Here is an 18,981-nt window from a genome sequence, read left to right as displayed (position 1 = left end):
TCTCATCAAGCTTGCAGACAAATTGTGAAAGAACAATTAGCGCTTAGGTAAGTTTATCTAGGCTTTGAAATCGCAAACACGTGACTGTTTTGTTATGGTATCGATCAACTGGCTTGCCCTGGAAAATACAAATTTCAGAATGACATCATGCCCAGTAGGAGTAATTAAAGCTATCTGATGAGGGAATTTAGAAGTTGAAAGGATGATTGTAATTGATCCTGATTCAATCCTATTACAGCTTTTTATAGTTTAAGCTCTAGAGAAAGCACATTCCCGGTCGACTTTAGTTTACAGGTTCCTTTGTGTGTGCTGTGTTTTCGAGTCTCTATTTTTCCTTTTAATTTTTTTCTTCCTGTAGTAAATAATGAGCTGCCGCCTGAAATCCGGCTTGCCAGTGGTCAGCTAATGGGTGATGACCTGTCCCTCCTTACTGCAGGAGAGCTGTCACCTTATATCAGTGACCCAGCGCTGAAGCTATTCCAGTGTGCTGTTTGCAACAAATTCACCTCTGACAGCCTGGAGGCCCTAAGCGTGCACGTGACCAGCGAGCGCTCTCTCCCCGAAGAGGAATGGAGGGCTGTAATTGGAGATATCTACCAGTGCAAGCTCTGTAACTACAACACCCAGCTCAAAGCCAACTTCCAGCTCCACTGCAAGACTGATAAACATATGCAGAAATACCAACTGGTGGCCCACATTAAAGAAGGAGGCAAAAGCAACGAGTGGAGACTCAAGTGTATTGCCATTGGCAACCCCGTCCACCTGAAATGCAACGCCTGTGATTACTACACCAACAGTGTGGATAAGTTACGCTTGCACACCACCAATCACAGGCACGAGGCGGCCCTGAAGCTCTACAAGGTAAGCGGGACATTCATTTCCCTTGGCACAGAGGAGAGAAGGGAATTAACTGTTTCAGAGCTTGGAGCAGAGATCTGCAAGCTCAGAAAAAAGAGGGGAAACATAGAAATAGAAGGGTAAGGGGCACAGTTTCTGCCTCACGTTACTAACCATACCTGGCCATCTAGGGAACTGGAGAGCATATTTGAAAGATTTTGCTACATTGCCCTTTTCCGTTTATGTCAGTGGCATTGATTGCTTGACTGGTTTCCCCCAAATACAATAACTTTTTCTTTGAGTATTTTCATAAGTAACACAATACTTTGAAACCTGTGATTAAAACAATAACATAGTATCCCTCTTGGATAAGTGTCAGTGGTTATAGGGAGCAGTCTACTTCATGAATGTATCATCTTTTGTTTGGTGACAAACAAGGACCATGCAAACAGATAGGTGTGTTTTTGCCTTTTTTTGTTTTGTTTTAGGCACCTAGTAGTATTGAGTCAACACTCTCCCTTAGCATCCATTGAAAGTCTTCTTCTTACCTCTGTTGTTACTTTGTATGACCTTTCCCAGCTAATAATGTTTTTATTCCCCCCCCATGGGGGTGGTGCAAATAAAAATGTTCATTAAATGGCAAACATACTTTTATCTTTGTTGGGGGACAAAAACTATGCAGATTAATGAATACCTGAACGTGATGAGCACCATTTATTCCACAACTTGTCTTGACTTTTTCTAAACCTGAATTACTGGTTAATTTATTTGTTGCAGTTTGTTTACTGGATTGACTTGATTGTCTTCGTTCATGTACACATGTAACAGATTCATTTCTATGATGAATAACTTGGTAACTTATTAAAAACTTCTTTTGTGTAGAGGATATTAAAATTCAGAAACTATTGCAAACCATTAGTCATTGTAACAAGCTCTAAATATGATTGCAAAATCCATTTTGCAAGTGTTATCTATTGATTTATACTAGAAATCAGTGATAACTATACTATGAGGAGTCAACCAGCGATTATAATACCTATGGCTTTTCTAATACTATTTCGAACTATAAACACACAGTAAGAAGAGCAGATTGTGGCTATCTAGAGCATGTGAAGGATTTATTTATTTGGGTTGGCCTGGCACTATTTTTTGTTTCTGGAAGTTCAAGTTGTAGACTGATGTACTGAGCATAAAAACTTGAAGACATGGTGTGAGAATTTGTAACATTGTTCCTGTGATATTGGCACTCTGGATCAATAATGAAAGCGTTAGATTTGGGTTACACAGTTTGAGGGGAGTTCAGGCCCTAGTGTAAGATGGAAAGCTTCTAAGTTGATGGTATTGAAAATATAATATAACGAATTAATTGTATTATCATTCATAGGTTTTACAGCAAATGTTTGACAACCATTCAAGTTGTCAACATTTTTTTTTTTCGGTTGGTGCCTGACCTATTAAAACTTTTAGAATACCTAGCAGAAAAAAACAAACATTAAGTTTGTATAAATAATGGATCTCGACCCTGGGAGCTGTATAGAATATTCATGAACTGTGTTTATATTTATGCAGTTCCTCTAACATTTTAAATTAACAGGTTGTGACTAGAAGATACAAATGTACTAATTTTTCTGTTTTATTAATCTCTTGTGGGAAACTAAAGGAAGGTAGAGCATTGATGTTTATTTTCTCAGGAAAGGTTATTTAATTGTTTGGTGACTATTTAAATGTGCATGTCTCTGTGTGTCTTCAGTTTACCCAAATTCATTCCATGAGTATGGATTGACCACCCTCATTGCTGGGGGCCAGAGTTATTCCGGAGGTTCCTTTTCAGGGAGAGTTGGACATTGTCTTTGAATGTATACCAACCAAATGAGATAAATCTTTGTTCATAAAGAGGGCTGTAAAGTAGAGTGAGCTTTAGGTCCCAGAACCAAAGGACACATATGTACGCTTACCTTAAAAATGTTATGTCACATACAATTTTTCTTTTCCCCGACTTGTTTTGCTTATCTTTTTAATGCCCGAGTGTCCTCCTTGTATAGTGTCTGCAAATGGTCAGCAAACAACAAAAACACCCTTTGAACAAACCTTGTATTCAAAGTACATTGAAGAGAGAAATATTTGCGCTATTGCAACTTGGTATCGGGCCATGGATCTATGCTATTTTGCATTTCCTTCAAGGAGCATTCTTTATTTCTAGTAGTAACTACAGAAGTTCTCCAGAGTAGTGATGAGTTAAGGATGCCATTTCTAAATTGATTTACAGAAACGGTGTGAGTCAGCTCTAGAGGATTTTCAACTGCAGTCATGAGGATATTAGCAAGCTTGGTCGCCTTGCGTCAGCAAAATAAAATTGCTTCATAAGTAGCATTAATTGCTTTTAAATGAGAACCTAACAGATTGGCCAGGACCTGGAAAAAATGATGGCTTGTAATGTGGCTAAAATATTCAAATTAGACCTAAAATAGTTTCTGAGTTAATGACTAGACAGTCATCTCCGTATATAAAGTTCGTTTTCATTAAGAGGATAATTTACATCGTTTTGCACTGGGAATTATTCCGACTTGAAGGGAAAGTGACAAGTAGCAGTTATGGGACAAACACAGAGCTGGGAGTAGTCCGCTTTTCTTGTTATTGACGACATTGATTCACAACACTTGGAGTGTGGCGATGTGTCACTTCGATGCGGAGAGACCACTTCCCCTCTTGCACTACTGCCGAAAAGAAGTGTGTGTCCTCATTCCAGTTTCAGGGGGTCAAAAGTTAAAGGTGAAGGGTGAGCTGAAAAGCATCATCTGCCTAGCTGCTTAACTTTAAACTGATCAATTTAATGAGAATCTGTTTTACAGATGTTGTTTTAATGTATTTGGCAGGATTTAGGCAGCTTTAACATTAGACGTATGCTAGTAAAAATTATTTCTTTATTTGACCAGAACAACACCTTTCCTTTTATGTTTAAGGTAGAAGGCTTGTGGGTTATGGTATTTTGGCAAAGAACCCAGAGGTGGAATATGTTGATGATCTTTCCATATGGTCTCAAAAAAGGAAAAAAAAAAAGAATACCTTTATGTCTTCTTGCTAATGATGACTACAGAAACAAGCAAAGCTGTATTCCCTTTTCTGGCAGCATTTTTTTTTTTCCTTAGAATTTCTTCAGAAAGGACTTTTGTGAAGAAAATCTTACTCATTTCTTCAAGCCAAATTCTCTGAAGGGCGCAGCACATTTTGATTTTTCCCCAGAAATTTTCATGATGAAGCAAAATTGTTCTAGGAAATCCAAACAATAAAATGAAACTGCAGCGTGCCCTTCATCTTCTCTTTTAACTATGAAAGTGTATTTCAAGTGAGGTTAACACCAAATGCATAGAGAACTCCAGTATTGCAAGATGAGGTGTGTGTGTGTGAGTGTGTGTGTGTGTGTGTGTGTGTGTGTATCCATGTCCATACCCATATCCTATCCATAGCCTTCTCCATATCCTTTTCTTTACCCATAGCCATGACCATCTCCATATCTATATCTAATGCAAACACAGTGTTTCTCAGCTAACCCCTTTATTGGATTTGATTATATTCTGCTAATTTCACACCTTTGCATCCCTACACATTTGTGTCATATTCACATCACGAGACCTCGATAAATATTTGTAGGATGAATCATGGACTAAGGGACAAACTGGGAAATGTTTTACAGGCACCCCTTTACTTCCAACCTTCATTGCAAAAACATGCATTGCAATTTGGTCTGCCCTTTAAATGATCCCAAACTTTTTCTAAAGAGTGCAGTAAAAAAGATATCATCAAAACTACTTAACACTAAACATTCAACCTGAGAAAGGACAAATAAGACTCTGGCGACAGTTCAGATCTACCGTTTAGCTTATTCTTGGCTCAGAACGGCGAAGACTTTCCAAGCCAGCTGATTGGTCTACCCCCGTCCTATGTAGGACATGCAAAGAGTCTGTCCTCACCTCCACTCCCACTTCTCCTGGAGTATCACATGGGTTTTTAAGTGAGGTGTTCACAGCTTTGCTGGTTCAAAGTCAAAAGCTTAATTGTCCTAGCAGTTTTTCTTCCCACATCCGCAAGTGGTGAAGCAGAATAGTCTGTGTGAATTCTATGATGCTCTTTTCATATTTGGATTTCAAATTGGCTGAGTGCAGCGAAGGAATCTCTCATCTCCATGGTGAGCAAAGGAACACATGTGGGATTTAGTCCTAGGTAACTTTTAGTGTAACATTCCCCCAAGGAACATTTTTTGGAGTTTTCTCATTACCCATGTTATGGATGAAAGAATCCGGGTTAAGAACCAAAATCAAAGTGTGGGGGAGGGTCACAGAAGAGACTGCATGCAGGGAGCCAGGTTGGGAAAAGTATGTGGCAAGGAAATAAAAAATGGAATAATTATCTTCGCCTACATTTTGTTTTTTGGCTGTTTTTTTTTTTTTTTTTTTTCCGGTAGGAAATAATAACCCGATCAGTTTGGAATTAACAAAAAATCACAAGGATTTTCATTTCAATAGGCCCGAGTCCAACTTTGCAATTTAAAATCAAACATACCAGATATGTACCATTTCAATTATGGAACTGTTCATTGTCCCGGGGTGATGGTAAAAGAGGTTAGGAGATTGTGTGGCGCACATTTGCATAAAAGTCATTGTGCAAAAGGAAATTGGAATATGTGTGTGTATCTAAGAAACCCAAACAGGTTTTTCTCAATCTTATTCTAGTCATTTGTTTAGATGAAGAAAGCTGTTTTCAGAGATAAACAAAAGTTATTCTTTTCTGTTGCTCAACATTAACCTGAATATGGAAAATTGTGCACTTTTTGTATTGGTTTCAGATTTATGTTCCTTTCAAGGTTGAACTGCAGTGCGAAATTCAATTCCAGTTGCAGGATTTATTTAAAAAAGTAATCACAATTCAAATGATTCTATTGTATTCTCATATAAAAAGACAAGGCAGAGGTTGAAAAACCAGTTTCTGTAGTAGAAAAATACATGCTTGCATAATGCTTATAATGAATAAATACACAGATCAAATAGAGAGGAGCTGGTTAGCTAATAGCAACTGATAAATCACGGGTGTTTTCGAGATCGTGATGTCATTGCCAGCCCTACCTGCTGCATCTACTTCTGGTTTTCAGCTTGACATTTGCTGACACACAGCCATGTGTTCTAACAGGGTAACTCCAGCAGAAATGTGGAACTTTCTCCTGTGCTCACATGGCCAAGAATACATTGCATTATGAAATGAGAAGCCTCTTTGTATTCTGCTAGAAAAAATATGACAATAATCTCTGTCCATCTAACTGTATGATACATAAGTGGATAGATAGATGGTAGATGATAGATAGATACATAGATGATAGATGATACATTCCTAGAAGGATTACTTTAGACTAGGCATTAGCAACTTATTACATCCATGTCAGGATAGATAAAATGATACTTAATGGGTGAAACTGTTAACAAACCCAGATGAAATTTAAAGAGAGCAAAGTGTGTCACTGGAACCCGCCTATTTTGTTTGAAACCTGTCTCTCCTTAACTGGTACAGCTGTCGCCCTACACACCAGGCACAGACTATTATGTCCTTCTCTGTTTTTCTGAAATCCTTACTATTTTATCCCACCTAGAGCTTCGCTGCATGGATACCCCATGTTGCAAGATTGGATATCTGATTCCCTAAAGAAAACTAGTATTCTTTTAATGAAGGGGAAAGAAGCCTTTTCATAAAAGCCACGAAGAACATGCAAAGGTGTAAATGACTTTCAAGCCTTTCCCAGGATGTATTTTGTCTTAAGTGAGCTGCTTCATCTGGATGAATTTCTATGTGTGAGGGGGTACAGTGATTATGTCAGCACGGGATTAGGTAGAGCATTGCCCGATCCTATGAGCTTTCTTCATTTATCTCCTTCCGAACACACACAGGCAGACAGACAGAAACACACACACACACACACACACACACACACACTACCATCCCCCACCCCCACCCCACCTCAGAAACGCATTAAAAAATTTGGCACTACCATTCCCTTCCCTTGAGTCCCAGGTCTTTAATAATAAATCATACTTTATGATTTATGTTACGGACTTTATATAACTCGTACTCATTGTATCGCACGTGAAGTGTAGGTATGGTTTCACCCAACGTAGTAAATCGCTTATGGGTCGCCCCCCACCTCCCCCAAGGTCATTTGGGTAATGCAGGCAAAGGTGCTATCTCATAATTAACGCGCTCTCCCTGCATGTTTCTTTGGCTTCAATTTAATTGTCCCTGCCAGTGGAGCTTGTTTAAAATTGCTGAACTGTTGCAGTGGGCCCTGGGATGCCATGTGGCAAGGCAGCCAGAGTCATATGTTAAGCAGGCCTCACACTGCTGAAAGGGTCTTGGCCTGGGGTGGAGTGGGGAGGAGCTGGCATGTGCATAATGACCGTGGTTCTGCTTCCAGAACATCTGGCCTGCCTGAGTTCTACTGGAAATGCTTCACCAAGTTTACTTGGAGTGTGAGCCTGTGCTCAGGCTGAGTTCAATTAGACGTGGAGATTTGTTCATTATTCAGATAATTCAAGCCTTAAAAGGCAATTTTTTCCCAAATTATCAGTGTAGTGCACGAAGGCTTATGCTGATATGATTTATTCAAAAGAAGGACAACAATGGAGGCACAGCCCCCTCGAACACGTGAGGAAACGTCGTCACAGATTCAGTAACCCAGGAGGAGGCCAGCATTCTATTTGCAGAGTACCCCGGGGATAGCTCAAGTTTTACTGCTACTAAATACAGAAACATTCGTTGAGCACTTACTATGTGCCAGGTTTTACAGTGTCAGTGGGTATGGAGGTTGTATCCCATTAATGTGATAGGATGTAAGCCATCTTCTCGAAGGTGATGCTTCTTCCCTCACACTGTTCTTCCAATATGGCAGGGATATTAATAAAATAACTAAGGGTTGAAGCCATATACTAGCTATCCAAATCTTCCATGCTTTTTTTTCAATAATGGTTGGTCTGTCAAAGAACTGAGTATGACTGTTCTCTTGGGTCATCATCGGTAAATGCAGGAACATTGTCTCGTGTCTATCTCGGCTTATTGTTACCCCTTTCTTGCGTGGCAAGACTTTATCGGTCAGTGTCAGGCAAGTGTCATGGTGGGAATATGAGGGCAGGACAGAGCTTTTCTATTAGTCGGAATGTGTATGCCGTTCTTCATCCATGAGGAGGACGCTACTGCTGCATTGCTTAGAAAATGAAGAAGAAAACCACTTAATTAAGAATGCAAAAGTGTCAGATTACAACTTCAGTCAACCCCTTTATAGAAGAACCAGGATGCTCCTTTACTTTGACGCTTGGAGAATCTTTGTAACTTCAGTTTCCAAAACTGGCAGTGAGACTTCTGCTTAAAGAACAGTTATTGTAATGGCCAGTTCTGTTATTATCATACACAGTAACAACTATGTGTGGCAACATTTTATTTTACTTGGTTTTATTCATATTTGAGTTTTCTTATGTTAAGGAGAAGTACTTTTGTAGCCTTGACTGCAATACTTAGCATATATTAAATATGTAAATGTAAATATAAAAGTGCATTGAGACCATACTCTCAATACTTTATTGATTCAGATTTTCCTAAAGCCTTTCTTTGGTTGGAAATACTAGATTGCGTAGAATATACATTTCTCTCTCCTTGTTGCTTAAGGAATAAATGTTAGGGTTACAGTTTCCCATTAAGCAATTTTAAGGAGTGGTGTAGAGCAAGGAAGGTTAAGGTTGAAAAAATTCTTTGTCCCTGGATATCTGCTGATAAAATCAGTGGCATACCGGGCTGAGGATGGAAAGAAATGAGCTATTGATAGGTTCGACTGTATCGCTAAACTCCAGTTTGGGAGACAAGCTTTTAAAGGTTCAAAGTAGTGATTCTTAGGCTGTGATGATGTGTCCTTGGGTCAAGAAGAGCTTCATTCATAGCTAGAGTTGGCAATTCACTGTCTATGTGTAACTTATGAGATCTTGGCAACAGTCTTAACCCAAAATATCCCTTCTTTTGAGGCCAGATGGTCTGTCAGCTTGAAGCCACGTTGATAATTGACTTATCCACTTATCCCCTTTTAAAATGGCACTACTTTTTGAAGAGAGGACATATAGTGGCAATAATCATAGTAAGTTAAACTTTTCGTGTGCGTTCTCTCCTTGACGCTTCCTAAGACCTGTTTGGTATGATTCCCATTTTAACCCATGAGGAGACTTGAGATTCAGGGCAAAACAGGTAGTGAGAACCTGCGCTGTGCTTTCTTCTCCACTCATGCCATAGTCCACGTTCTGAGGTTTTGCTAAGGAGAAAACTTTCTGTTGTACTTGAGGAAAGAAAGACCAGGGAATGGGAAAGGAAGAGCAAGGCTCGGAGCCTCCGAGGCAAACATTACCGTTTTGTCCAGGATTTCATCTCTTTGGAGCCCACTTGTATTCTTTAAGCGAGCAGATTCCCTTAAATATATCGCAGACGCAAGGAAACCTAAGTGCTGGCCGGTGGGGTTTGCATCCATGACCGCAGTCACCTGCGATGATAAACTCAGACCCTATGGGTCACCGCCAAACTAGAAGGAGTGACAGTGGGTTAAAATTGTCACCTCAATATTTCCTGTCACAACAGAGGCCTTTCACTTTAAAGAAACTTCCTTCCACTGGCATTTTTGGGTGTTTGGTTTATTAAATAGAAAGGACTAATAGAATATTTATCACTTCTAGTGCCTGAGCTCTCTCTGGGTGCTTGCAAGTTAAGCACCTTTGGAAGCTGCCTTAATTCATTCAGGTCACCAGGGTACTTCAGCAGTAATGTACTAAATAGTACCCCGCTGACCTGAAAGAGGGAACGTGCTTCGCTCCGCATTTAACTTACTACACAAGAACAGCTGACACCCAGTCCGCTCTCTGCCCAGCACCCCAGTCTCCTCTTCCCTTTTCCCAGCATCCTTTGAACTCCTGGAGGAAGTCCTACTCACTTGCTGTTTAGTATAGAATTTTAAAAGGCCATCTTGTTTCAAATTATTCTTTTTTTACCTTCATCTTTCACTTCTCCCTTCCATCCGTGTTAGTAGCAGGTTCCAGGAATTTCCTTTCCACCACGTGTTTCTAACGCACTCCCTCTCTCTCCTCTTCGAAATTGTGTGAATGATGGCAATGGAAAGCCTCAAATCTTGTTACAACTATTTACATTGACTGAACTTCGAGATGCTTGGGGGAAATCTTGCCTTCCCGAACCTGGCTACCCAATCCTGCCAAAAGTTGTCCGTTGAGATCATTGCTGCACATTCTCGAATGGAAATGTTCTTTCACTGGAAAGTGAGAATAGTCTGAATTGTGGAATGACAGAATTGTTAGCAGTAGAGAAGCTTCCAGTGCCTATAGCTGGAGTGGGGACAGTGTTCAAGGACATTGTGATGGTTACACTGGGCCACGTCTTTCAAAGACTTCAAAGCTTTCTATTCATTTGGCAGGCCTGAGAGTAACACTAGCATAAGTCTTCAGTGCCTAAAATCATTCATTGTTCAATAGTGGAAAATCAGGTAGCCAGTCTGATTGCCATCACCTCTGAAAGAGAGTCAGTTTCCAAGGCGTCTCCTTGAAACTCAACATACATTCAGGACTCACCACGGAGTGACAGAGTAGGTGACGTCAGACCTGAGGGCCTGGGGTGGGGGGGAGGAGGGGGGTGTGAGGGGGGCTGGGGGGTGGGGGGGGGCAAATGATTTCCAACTTTTATACCAAATATATAGTATTATTTTTTGAAATAAGTTTAATAGGTCGAAATGGGAATTTTGCAGACACTAGAATGTATCTTTCAGAACTTATTTTATTGGCTGAGTTGATACTGCACCATACTTTAGAAGGAAGAAAACTCTCTCCTATTTACCATGTGAGACTATCACTGCTTTTTTACAGAGGCCTTGTGATGTCGTTTGAGAAATAATTTGGCTAAAAGCAAGTTCTGGTTTATTGTTTTTTTGGTTTATTAAAGTTTTTATTGGCAGATTAAGTAATTAAAAAATCACATTTGGATGGAACAATTGTACCAAGTTTTTCCAGGATGAGTGTTACCGGAGAAGATCCTCCCTAGTCTCATAACCAAATTCCTTAAAAATAGATCCAAGGGGAATTCATAAATTACTTTTTTTTTCCCCAGAGAAATACTGTCTTTGGCTCTCTTAATTGCTTAAATGTTAGAAAAACTAAGATGGGCTTTATGAAGAATTATTTAGTTTTTAGAGCATCCATTCTTAACACAAACATAGAAGTAACATCTTTAAGTCATAAATGCAAAACTGTCTTCCTAATTGCTTAATTTTGTCAACATTTATTTAGATATATGTTTCGGCAGAGACTCCCAGGTATAATATTTACTTGAAAGTTCCTGTGGCGTGTGCTAGGTCATTTTATTTTTTCTTGGAGAACTGCAGCTTCCCCTTTAATTATAATGTCTTGATAACTTATTGGAAAACCATTGGTACAGAAGTACATTGAGACTGATGTTCTTTTTTTTTTCTATGTCAATAGGTGTAGAAGAATGTGGGTATAGTCAGGTCTCATGTGTTAAGAGATTAAAAAGGCAAAATGCCAGTATTCCAATGATGTTTTCAGTGCACATCTGCAGAGATCTACTTAGAGTTATTTTGCTCAAACCGTGGAGCAAATTGCATGCGTGTGTATGCACGTGTGTGTGTGTGTGAGAGAGAGAGAGAGAGAGAGAGAGAGAGAGAGAGAGAGAGAGAGAGGAGTAAGAATACAGTATATGAAGACTTACTCTAAAAAATTGACAAAGATTATGAGTTAATCATTAATGCCCACTTATTTTGTCTTAAAATAGATCATAGAAATCTCTTCCTGCACATTGTAGGTGTTCTCAGTCTCAGAGATAATAAACCTTTGATGAAGTTGTGCAAGACTCGTCAACAAGCACCGAAATCAGTCCTGTATGTACACATGACTAATCAAAGGCTCAGGGAACAGGATATGATTTGGTAAAAATGATAGGTTCTCCAAAAAGTGCACGGCCTCACTTATTGTGGGAGGGCATTAAGCCATTTTTCCCCTTACAAAAGGCAGGTTCTGGTCCCACCACTGGAGCAGGTATTTTTTTACAAATGCTTGAGCACTAAGTCTTTTAAAAAGTACCCTTAAAAGCAAAGATTTTCTCAGGTTATTGTCTATCTAATTAGTCTCCTCTTTGTCTTAAAGTCACAGCAGACACCACCAGACACTTAGAAGTATCTTTGAAATTCGGGGAAGTAGGTAACTGTAACAAATGTCATCTTTAAGTGATTATCAGATAGCCATCGTGGGGAAATACTGGAATAAGGCAGCCATCTCAATAATTAAGCATGGAACTACATAGGAAAATGTGACTCAAATTTCTTTTTTTATTGCTGTGTATTTATTTATTTTTATTAAATTTATTGGTGTGATAATGGTTAGTAAAATTATATAGGTTTCAACCGTAGATTTCTATAATACGTCATCTATATATCACATTGTGTGTTCACCACCCAGAGTCAGTTCTCCTTCCATCACCATATATTGGATCCCCTTTACCCTCATCTACCACCTCCCTTCCCCCTTATCCCTTGGTAACCACTAAACTGTTGTCTCTGTCTATGAGTTTTTGTTTCTTTGTTTGTTTGTCTTGTTCCTTTGTTGTTTTTAGTTTTATAGCCCACATATGAGTGAAATCATACGCTTCTTGACTTTTTCTGTCTGACCTGTTTCGCTCAGCATAATAATCTCCAGATCCGTCCACGTTGTTGCAAATGGCACTATTTCATTTTTTGTTGTGACCGAGTAGTATTTCATTGTGTATATACATATCTTCTTTATCATCTATTGAAGGACACATTGGTTGTTTCCATGTCTTGTCCATTTATGATTAAAATTTCAAGAAATCAGTTCTAAATTAGAAGAGGAAGGAACTGAAGTTGTATGTTACAAAATCTACTGTGTGGACAGTACAATGAATGTTGAGGCCATTGTCTTTTGCTTTGCTGTGTGTTTTTTTTTTTTTAACTTGAAATAGCTTTATTGAGACATAATTCATATACCATGCAATTCACCCATTTTTTAGGATACTCAGTGTTATGCCACTATTACCACAATTGACTTTAGAACATTCTCAACTCACCAAAGAGAAATCCTGTACCATTTAGACCCTCTCCCCTTTGCTAATTCCAACCCAGCCAACCACTAATTGTTTCTGTCTCTACAGATTTGCCTAATCTGCACATTTCCTATAAATGGAATCAAGCCATGTGTGGTCCTTTGTGACTGGCTTCTTTCACTTAGTATAATGTTCTCAAGATTCATCCATTTTGTTGCATGTGTCAGTACTTTATACCTTTTTATTATGGAATTTCCATTGTATGGATAAACTACATTTTACTTATCCTGTCATCAGTTGGTGAACTTTTGAGTTGTTTGTTGCCACTTTTTGGCTGTTATGAAAAATGATGCTATGAACATTTATGTACAAGTTTTTTTAAGTGGAAATATGTTTTTATTTTTGGGGGGTATATACCTAGGAGTGGAATTCCTGGGTTGGCAAGCAATAATATAAACTAGATTCTTATTATTGGCAGTCAATTCTTATTTTTGTATATGCTGACCTCCTTCTCTCTTTTCCTTTAAAGAATATTATGAATTTTTATCATGCTCCTTATTCATCTTCTGCTTCACTGTGGCCAGTAAGTTCAGTGAGAAAATTAAAAGTACTAACATTTATTGAGCACTTACTGTGTGGCAGATAATCTTCTAAGTTCTTTAAACATATTCACGTTTAATTCTAAGAGCCACCCTAGTAGGTAGGTACTATTATTATAACTATTTTGAAGATGAGGAAACTAAGGCAATGAAAGCTTGTTTAGTTCATCCAAGGTCACAAAGCTGGCAACGGTGACAACTGAGTCAGGATATGAACTCAGATTTACTGGAACTCAGATTGACTGGTTCCAGCACCCCCAGTCTTCTACTAGACACTGGCCCAGTGAAGACATTACATTGAGAAGAGATACCTGGAAAGAAAGGCCTTGTTTGTGGATGAAAGGGAGGGAAATCAAAGAGTGTCCCTATAATAGTTGATCTTTGAGAAGGACATCTATCCCATTACAGAGGAAGAAGTGAAGGAACGATGAGATAAATAGAGATTTAAAAGACTTTGGGTGGAGATAGTGAGGGATGGACAATTAGAGAAACCACTGATAACAGTCTGTAATTTTTAGCTTTTTTTTTAAATTGGAGTGACAATTGTTAGCAAAGTTGCATAGATTTCAGGTGTACAATGTTGTCATACATCATCTGCATTACATTGTGTGTTCATCAACCAGAGTCAGTTGTCTTTCCATCACTGTCTATTTGATCCCTTTTACACTCATCTACCACCCCCCCCACTTTTGTTTGGTTCATACTATGTTCTTTGAAAAATGTCTATAAACTGAATTCTCCATAGTTGTAGGAATGAAAAATTGGTCTATTTTAAAACTTAAATTTATAGACACGTGTTTTGATAGGTTGAAGGTCTAGTAAAACACTCACACCTCTTCCGTTAAAAGTGCCCTGTGTGGCCCTGCATAGTAAGGAAGGCAGACACTAAGGGGACATGATGGGTTCCTGTCCTCAAGAAGCTCACCAGTTTGTAGAAGAAAATATATGATATGTTTTTTTATCTGTGCTTTATTTGCTCTTGTGAATTATCACTGTTTATAGCCTTTCTGAATTCCAGAAGTTTGCAGGGACACTTTTAGTACTTTATATGACACTTTTTAGCAATATTTACTCCTTTGTGTCATCCAGAAAGTTAATATTTAGATCCCCTGTGGTATTTGGAGAAAAATTAGATTCCTGCTTTGCTGAGCTTTGATGAAGAGTGTGGTTATTTGTTTCCGCACTGTAAAGATGTCCCATTGTTGAAAAATAATGTACAGTCCCATATAATTTAGGTCTTCTCTCCCTCTTTCCTCCCCCGCCCACCCATGTGATATCTGCAAGCATGATTTTTTCATGGTTTCATAATGACAGCAATATGGATAAGCTCACATAGTACTCGGCACTTTATTTTCGCTAGCCAGAAGGATATTTTATGTTTTGTAGGTATAAAAATATAAATATACTTGGTTCTAATATCTGATTGAATGAATCCCCGGTCACATTGTCTTAAATGTTTTACCTAAAGCTATTTCAGGCATCATCCGATTTTATTCAACAATTCCAAATGCTCCTTTAAGTTGTTACAAAAGCTTCCCATTTCCAGAGATGTAGCCATCATCCGAAGGCCTACTGGCATGGGCAGGGTGAGGTTGGGGGTTGAGCTGCCAGGCTTCCTACTGTTAGAACATAACAGTGCCTAATTTCTTCCTCCTGTTTTGTTATGAAAAAACTTTTAAAGGGGGGAATTATGCAAGAAAACATGATAGGCTCCCATATTATCTCATGCGAAAAGATTCTCTGGAGCTGCTTCCTAAGATGGACCGCCTAGTTCAGCACTGATGTTTCTGAACACTGGTGAGCCTCATAAGCATTGTGTCACATTTCGACACCCTCCCATTATTCTTATGTCGGGGTGGAGTGGGGTGGGAGGATGTGGGGTGATGTCTCCGAGAAAAGCAGTGAAAGAGAGACACATCTGTCTCCCTGTGTCTCGCTGTAACTCAAGGAAGGTTTAAAAGAAGAGTTAGGCATTTTCTGGGTGCAACAGACTTTCTCATTCATGATGTGGTTTTTGGCAAACATTTCTGTGCCTTCGTTAGCATACCCTGTTTCCCCAAAAATAAGACCTAGCTGGACAATCAGCTCTCATACATCTTTTGAAGCAAAAATTAATATAAGACCCAGTATTATATTGTATTGTATTGTATTGTATTGTATTGTATTGTATTGTATTACATTATATTATATTATTGTAAGACCCAGTCTTATATTATTTAAGACCCCATATTATATTATATTATATTATATTATATTATATTATATTATATTATATTATACCTGGTCTTATAGTAAAATAAGACCAGGTCTTATATTAATTTCTGCTCCAAAAGACGCATTAGAGCTGATTGTCTGGCTAGGTCTTATTTTTGGGGAAACACAGTATTAGTAAATGGAAAAGAAAAACCGTTCCACTGTAGATCTTAATTAAGGTAACAAAATAGCTTTTGAAAAGCATTCTGGAACCTTTCTTTATATTTGGAAAATACTACTCGTATCTTGTCAAGGTATCTACTCTGTTGGCTTTGCTTTTCATACATAGAAATAACTTCTGCTTTTCTTATTATTGGTACAACACTTTCCTTTTCAATTTCTATAAGTGCATTTGGTTACACTATTGTATCCAGGATTTGTCATTCCTGAAAAGCGATTCTTAACTTTCTCTCTCCAATTGGCCTGCAGTTGAAATTTGCTTTGACGAGGAATGTAGCTATACTCATCAACTTGAAAATGGGCAAATACAGCTCATAGAAAATATTTGTGTATCCTTTTATGCATTTTAACTTCGATAGCCATTCTTTCTTAGAAGTTGGCCCACAGAAAAAGAACTGTGTATTACACTTTTAAATTCCAGTTTTCAAGTCTGCCAAGTGTGAATTTGCAAATGAGTGGTAGTAAGTCAAGCTCACAGCTGAAAAATGATTGTTTGAAGCTTCTGTGTCTGGCCTGAATTTCTCTTTTGCCTTTAGGCTGATACCACGGTTTTTTAATCTATAAAATGGGTTCTGAGTTACCATTATGATTAAAAAACGAGCATTAACTTTATGGTCTTTGAGATCTGGTCTAAATGTAATCACTTCTCTGGTTCTTGGAGCTGAATTTGTTCTGAGCTTTAACAAGCATCTCACCTTAAATTGCCGATGTAGTTGCACACATATCAGATTACTGATTTTCTATTTGTTTTGTGTAATCCACAAATATATGTTTATGCATTTTTCTTACAAACAGGAAGCAGGGTGATAATCATACATAGAGAAATAACTGAACTGCGTCTCTTAATCCACTGTGTTTTTACTTACTTCTTTGACTAGGAATTTCATTTATTCATTTACTGAGAGCCCACTGTCAGGCTCCGTGCTAGAGAATCAGGATTGTGACATCAAACAAGACAGACACTGGCCTTGCCCTGGCAGAGCTTACAGTCTGGTGGAGGAGATAAGCATTTTACATGTAAATGCAGGAGGTGACAAAAAAATGTATACAAGTGACTTGGGTTCATCTTTTGTTATAGGTATATATGGAATACATGTATTACAATTTTAATACAGTTTTTTTTTTCTTTCTTAAAATGGGTATACATTTTTTGGCCACCCTCTGTGCATATTAGGCAAAGACCTAGTAGTTATTTGCTATTGTAAACAAATCATCTAAGTAGTGTTTTGTTTTTTTAAGTCTGGAACACATATTTGTGTCACTAGTGTGGAGGTATTTGTGTAAATCAAACTCTTCCTCGAATCTTGGAAGAAAGGGTAGAATTTGAATGAGACCCTGTTTTGAGACATTTAGCATAGTGGCTGGGGGCTGACCTGAATTGACTTCATTAGATATCAGCTGTCATGCAGACAAAGACATCGACCACTGAGATTTTATCAGAGTGCAAAACACTTTTCAACTTTTGGGAATCTTGAAATGTTTATGTGAAAAAGTCATTCTAGAAATGGCTGCATATCTAATGGACAGATTTTCACAGAAGATAATACGGGAGGTGGGATGAGATGAACCTGACTATTAGACTCCCTTTTAGAACTTTTGAAACATACTGATTCCAAGGCCACAAGCCTCTGGGGGTGCATCCAATGATCCCTTCCCATAAACAGATGACCCAGATAATCAGCCAGATTTGGGGATCGCCATACTAGAAGATTGTGAAGGTCCCTGTACTTCTAAAGACTCCATGAGAAGACAGTGAATGTGGGGGTTGTACTAAGCTCAGGTCCCTTAGCATCTGTTCGTCCCACGATCAAAGACAGGAGCTGTGTTTTCTGTGTGTCCCCTCCTTTCACAGACTGGGGCTTTGCTTGGATTGGCCAAGGCCGCATACCTTGTCCAAGGAAGTTACAGAAGGCGCTGTGCTCTGTGTTACTCACTGTTTAGACTCTAAGGATAAGAATCTGACATGTTTGAATATATGAAAATAAAAATAAATCCCTTTCAGTAGGAAACACAGTGAACCTTGATAAAGAAAACCTTTCTGGACAAAACAGCTGTTCTTTTTATTAGAGGTCTGGCCCTTTAATGAACTGTCGGCCAAGAAACCACTTTCTGAATCCAGAAATCGGTTAAAAAAAAAGAAACACACACAAAAACTACAACAACAACAACAAAAACTAAGGCCCCTGCATTGAATTTTGTAGGAATATTTTTTTGCTAAATTTTTGGAATCATGCTTTTTCGTGTTGTAGAGATCCACTCTCTTTGTACACAGATATCCCCAGGCAGCAGATAACATGGTCTATTTTCTGAGCAGTAATCTTATAGGTCTCAGGAGAGCTGCCTTCCACTGGCCTGGGGGGCTCTGTGCTCATTTGTGGCTCAGTGTAATAATTCTGCAGTTTTTCATTTTCTGGCTATCCTAGGAAGGCAGATTCCGAGGTCTGTTTTTGGAGTTTTACTTCATAACAGCATATTCTCTCTCTTTATCTCCATAGATGTGGACATAAGTGTGTGTGTGTGTGTGTGTGTGTGTGTGTGTGTGTGTGTGTAGATAGAGATGTTTGTCTAGCACTTGGTAATGTTTATGAAAGAGAACTCTGTATAGTATGGTCTATAATTTGACAGTTTTCATTGAATGATCTCTCGTACTCTTCTTTTCTCAATATAGCATCTAATACGGATGCACTGGCAGCCACAATGGAAACTAGTGCTAAAAAGAAGCAAATAAATATGGCACTCAGTTTCATGAGCAACAGTCTGCACTCTCATACCACGTGATTCTGGAAAACTTATTGTATTTAACCACTTGTAAGTTAAAAACAGGATCGTTGTTTCATACAGAAGTCCCCTATTTTTTTCAGATCAGCTTGAAATAATCAATTCTGTTCTGACCCCGAAAGCTATGTTTTTAAAGGTGGATCCACTGTAAAATGCCAACATCAAACTATCTGAGTCCCACTGGCAATGT

General features: G+C 38.6%; 1 protein-coding gene across 1 annotated transcript in view; it reads left to right on the top strand.

The window, feature by feature from the left end:
- Positions 1 to 18,981, top strand: part of ZFHX4 (zinc finger homeobox 4) — a 173,668-nt gene that overhangs the window by 23,328 nt on the left and 131,359 nt on the right. The window contains 1 exon segment of the mRNA XM_074319320.1: positions 359 to 861. Within this exon segment, the coding sequence (XP_074175421.1) occupies positions 359 to 861 (503 nt within the window).

Source organism: Rhinolophus sinicus, linkage group LG14 (genome assembly GCF_036562045.2).
Source record: "Rhinolophus sinicus isolate RSC01 linkage group LG14, ASM3656204v1, whole genome shotgun sequence".
NCBI lineage: Eukaryota > Metazoa > Chordata > Mammalia > Chiroptera > Rhinolophidae > Rhinolophus > Rhinolophus sinicus.
Note: the sequence above shows the minus strand (reverse complement) of the source record. Positions and strands in the feature narration are given on the sequence as shown.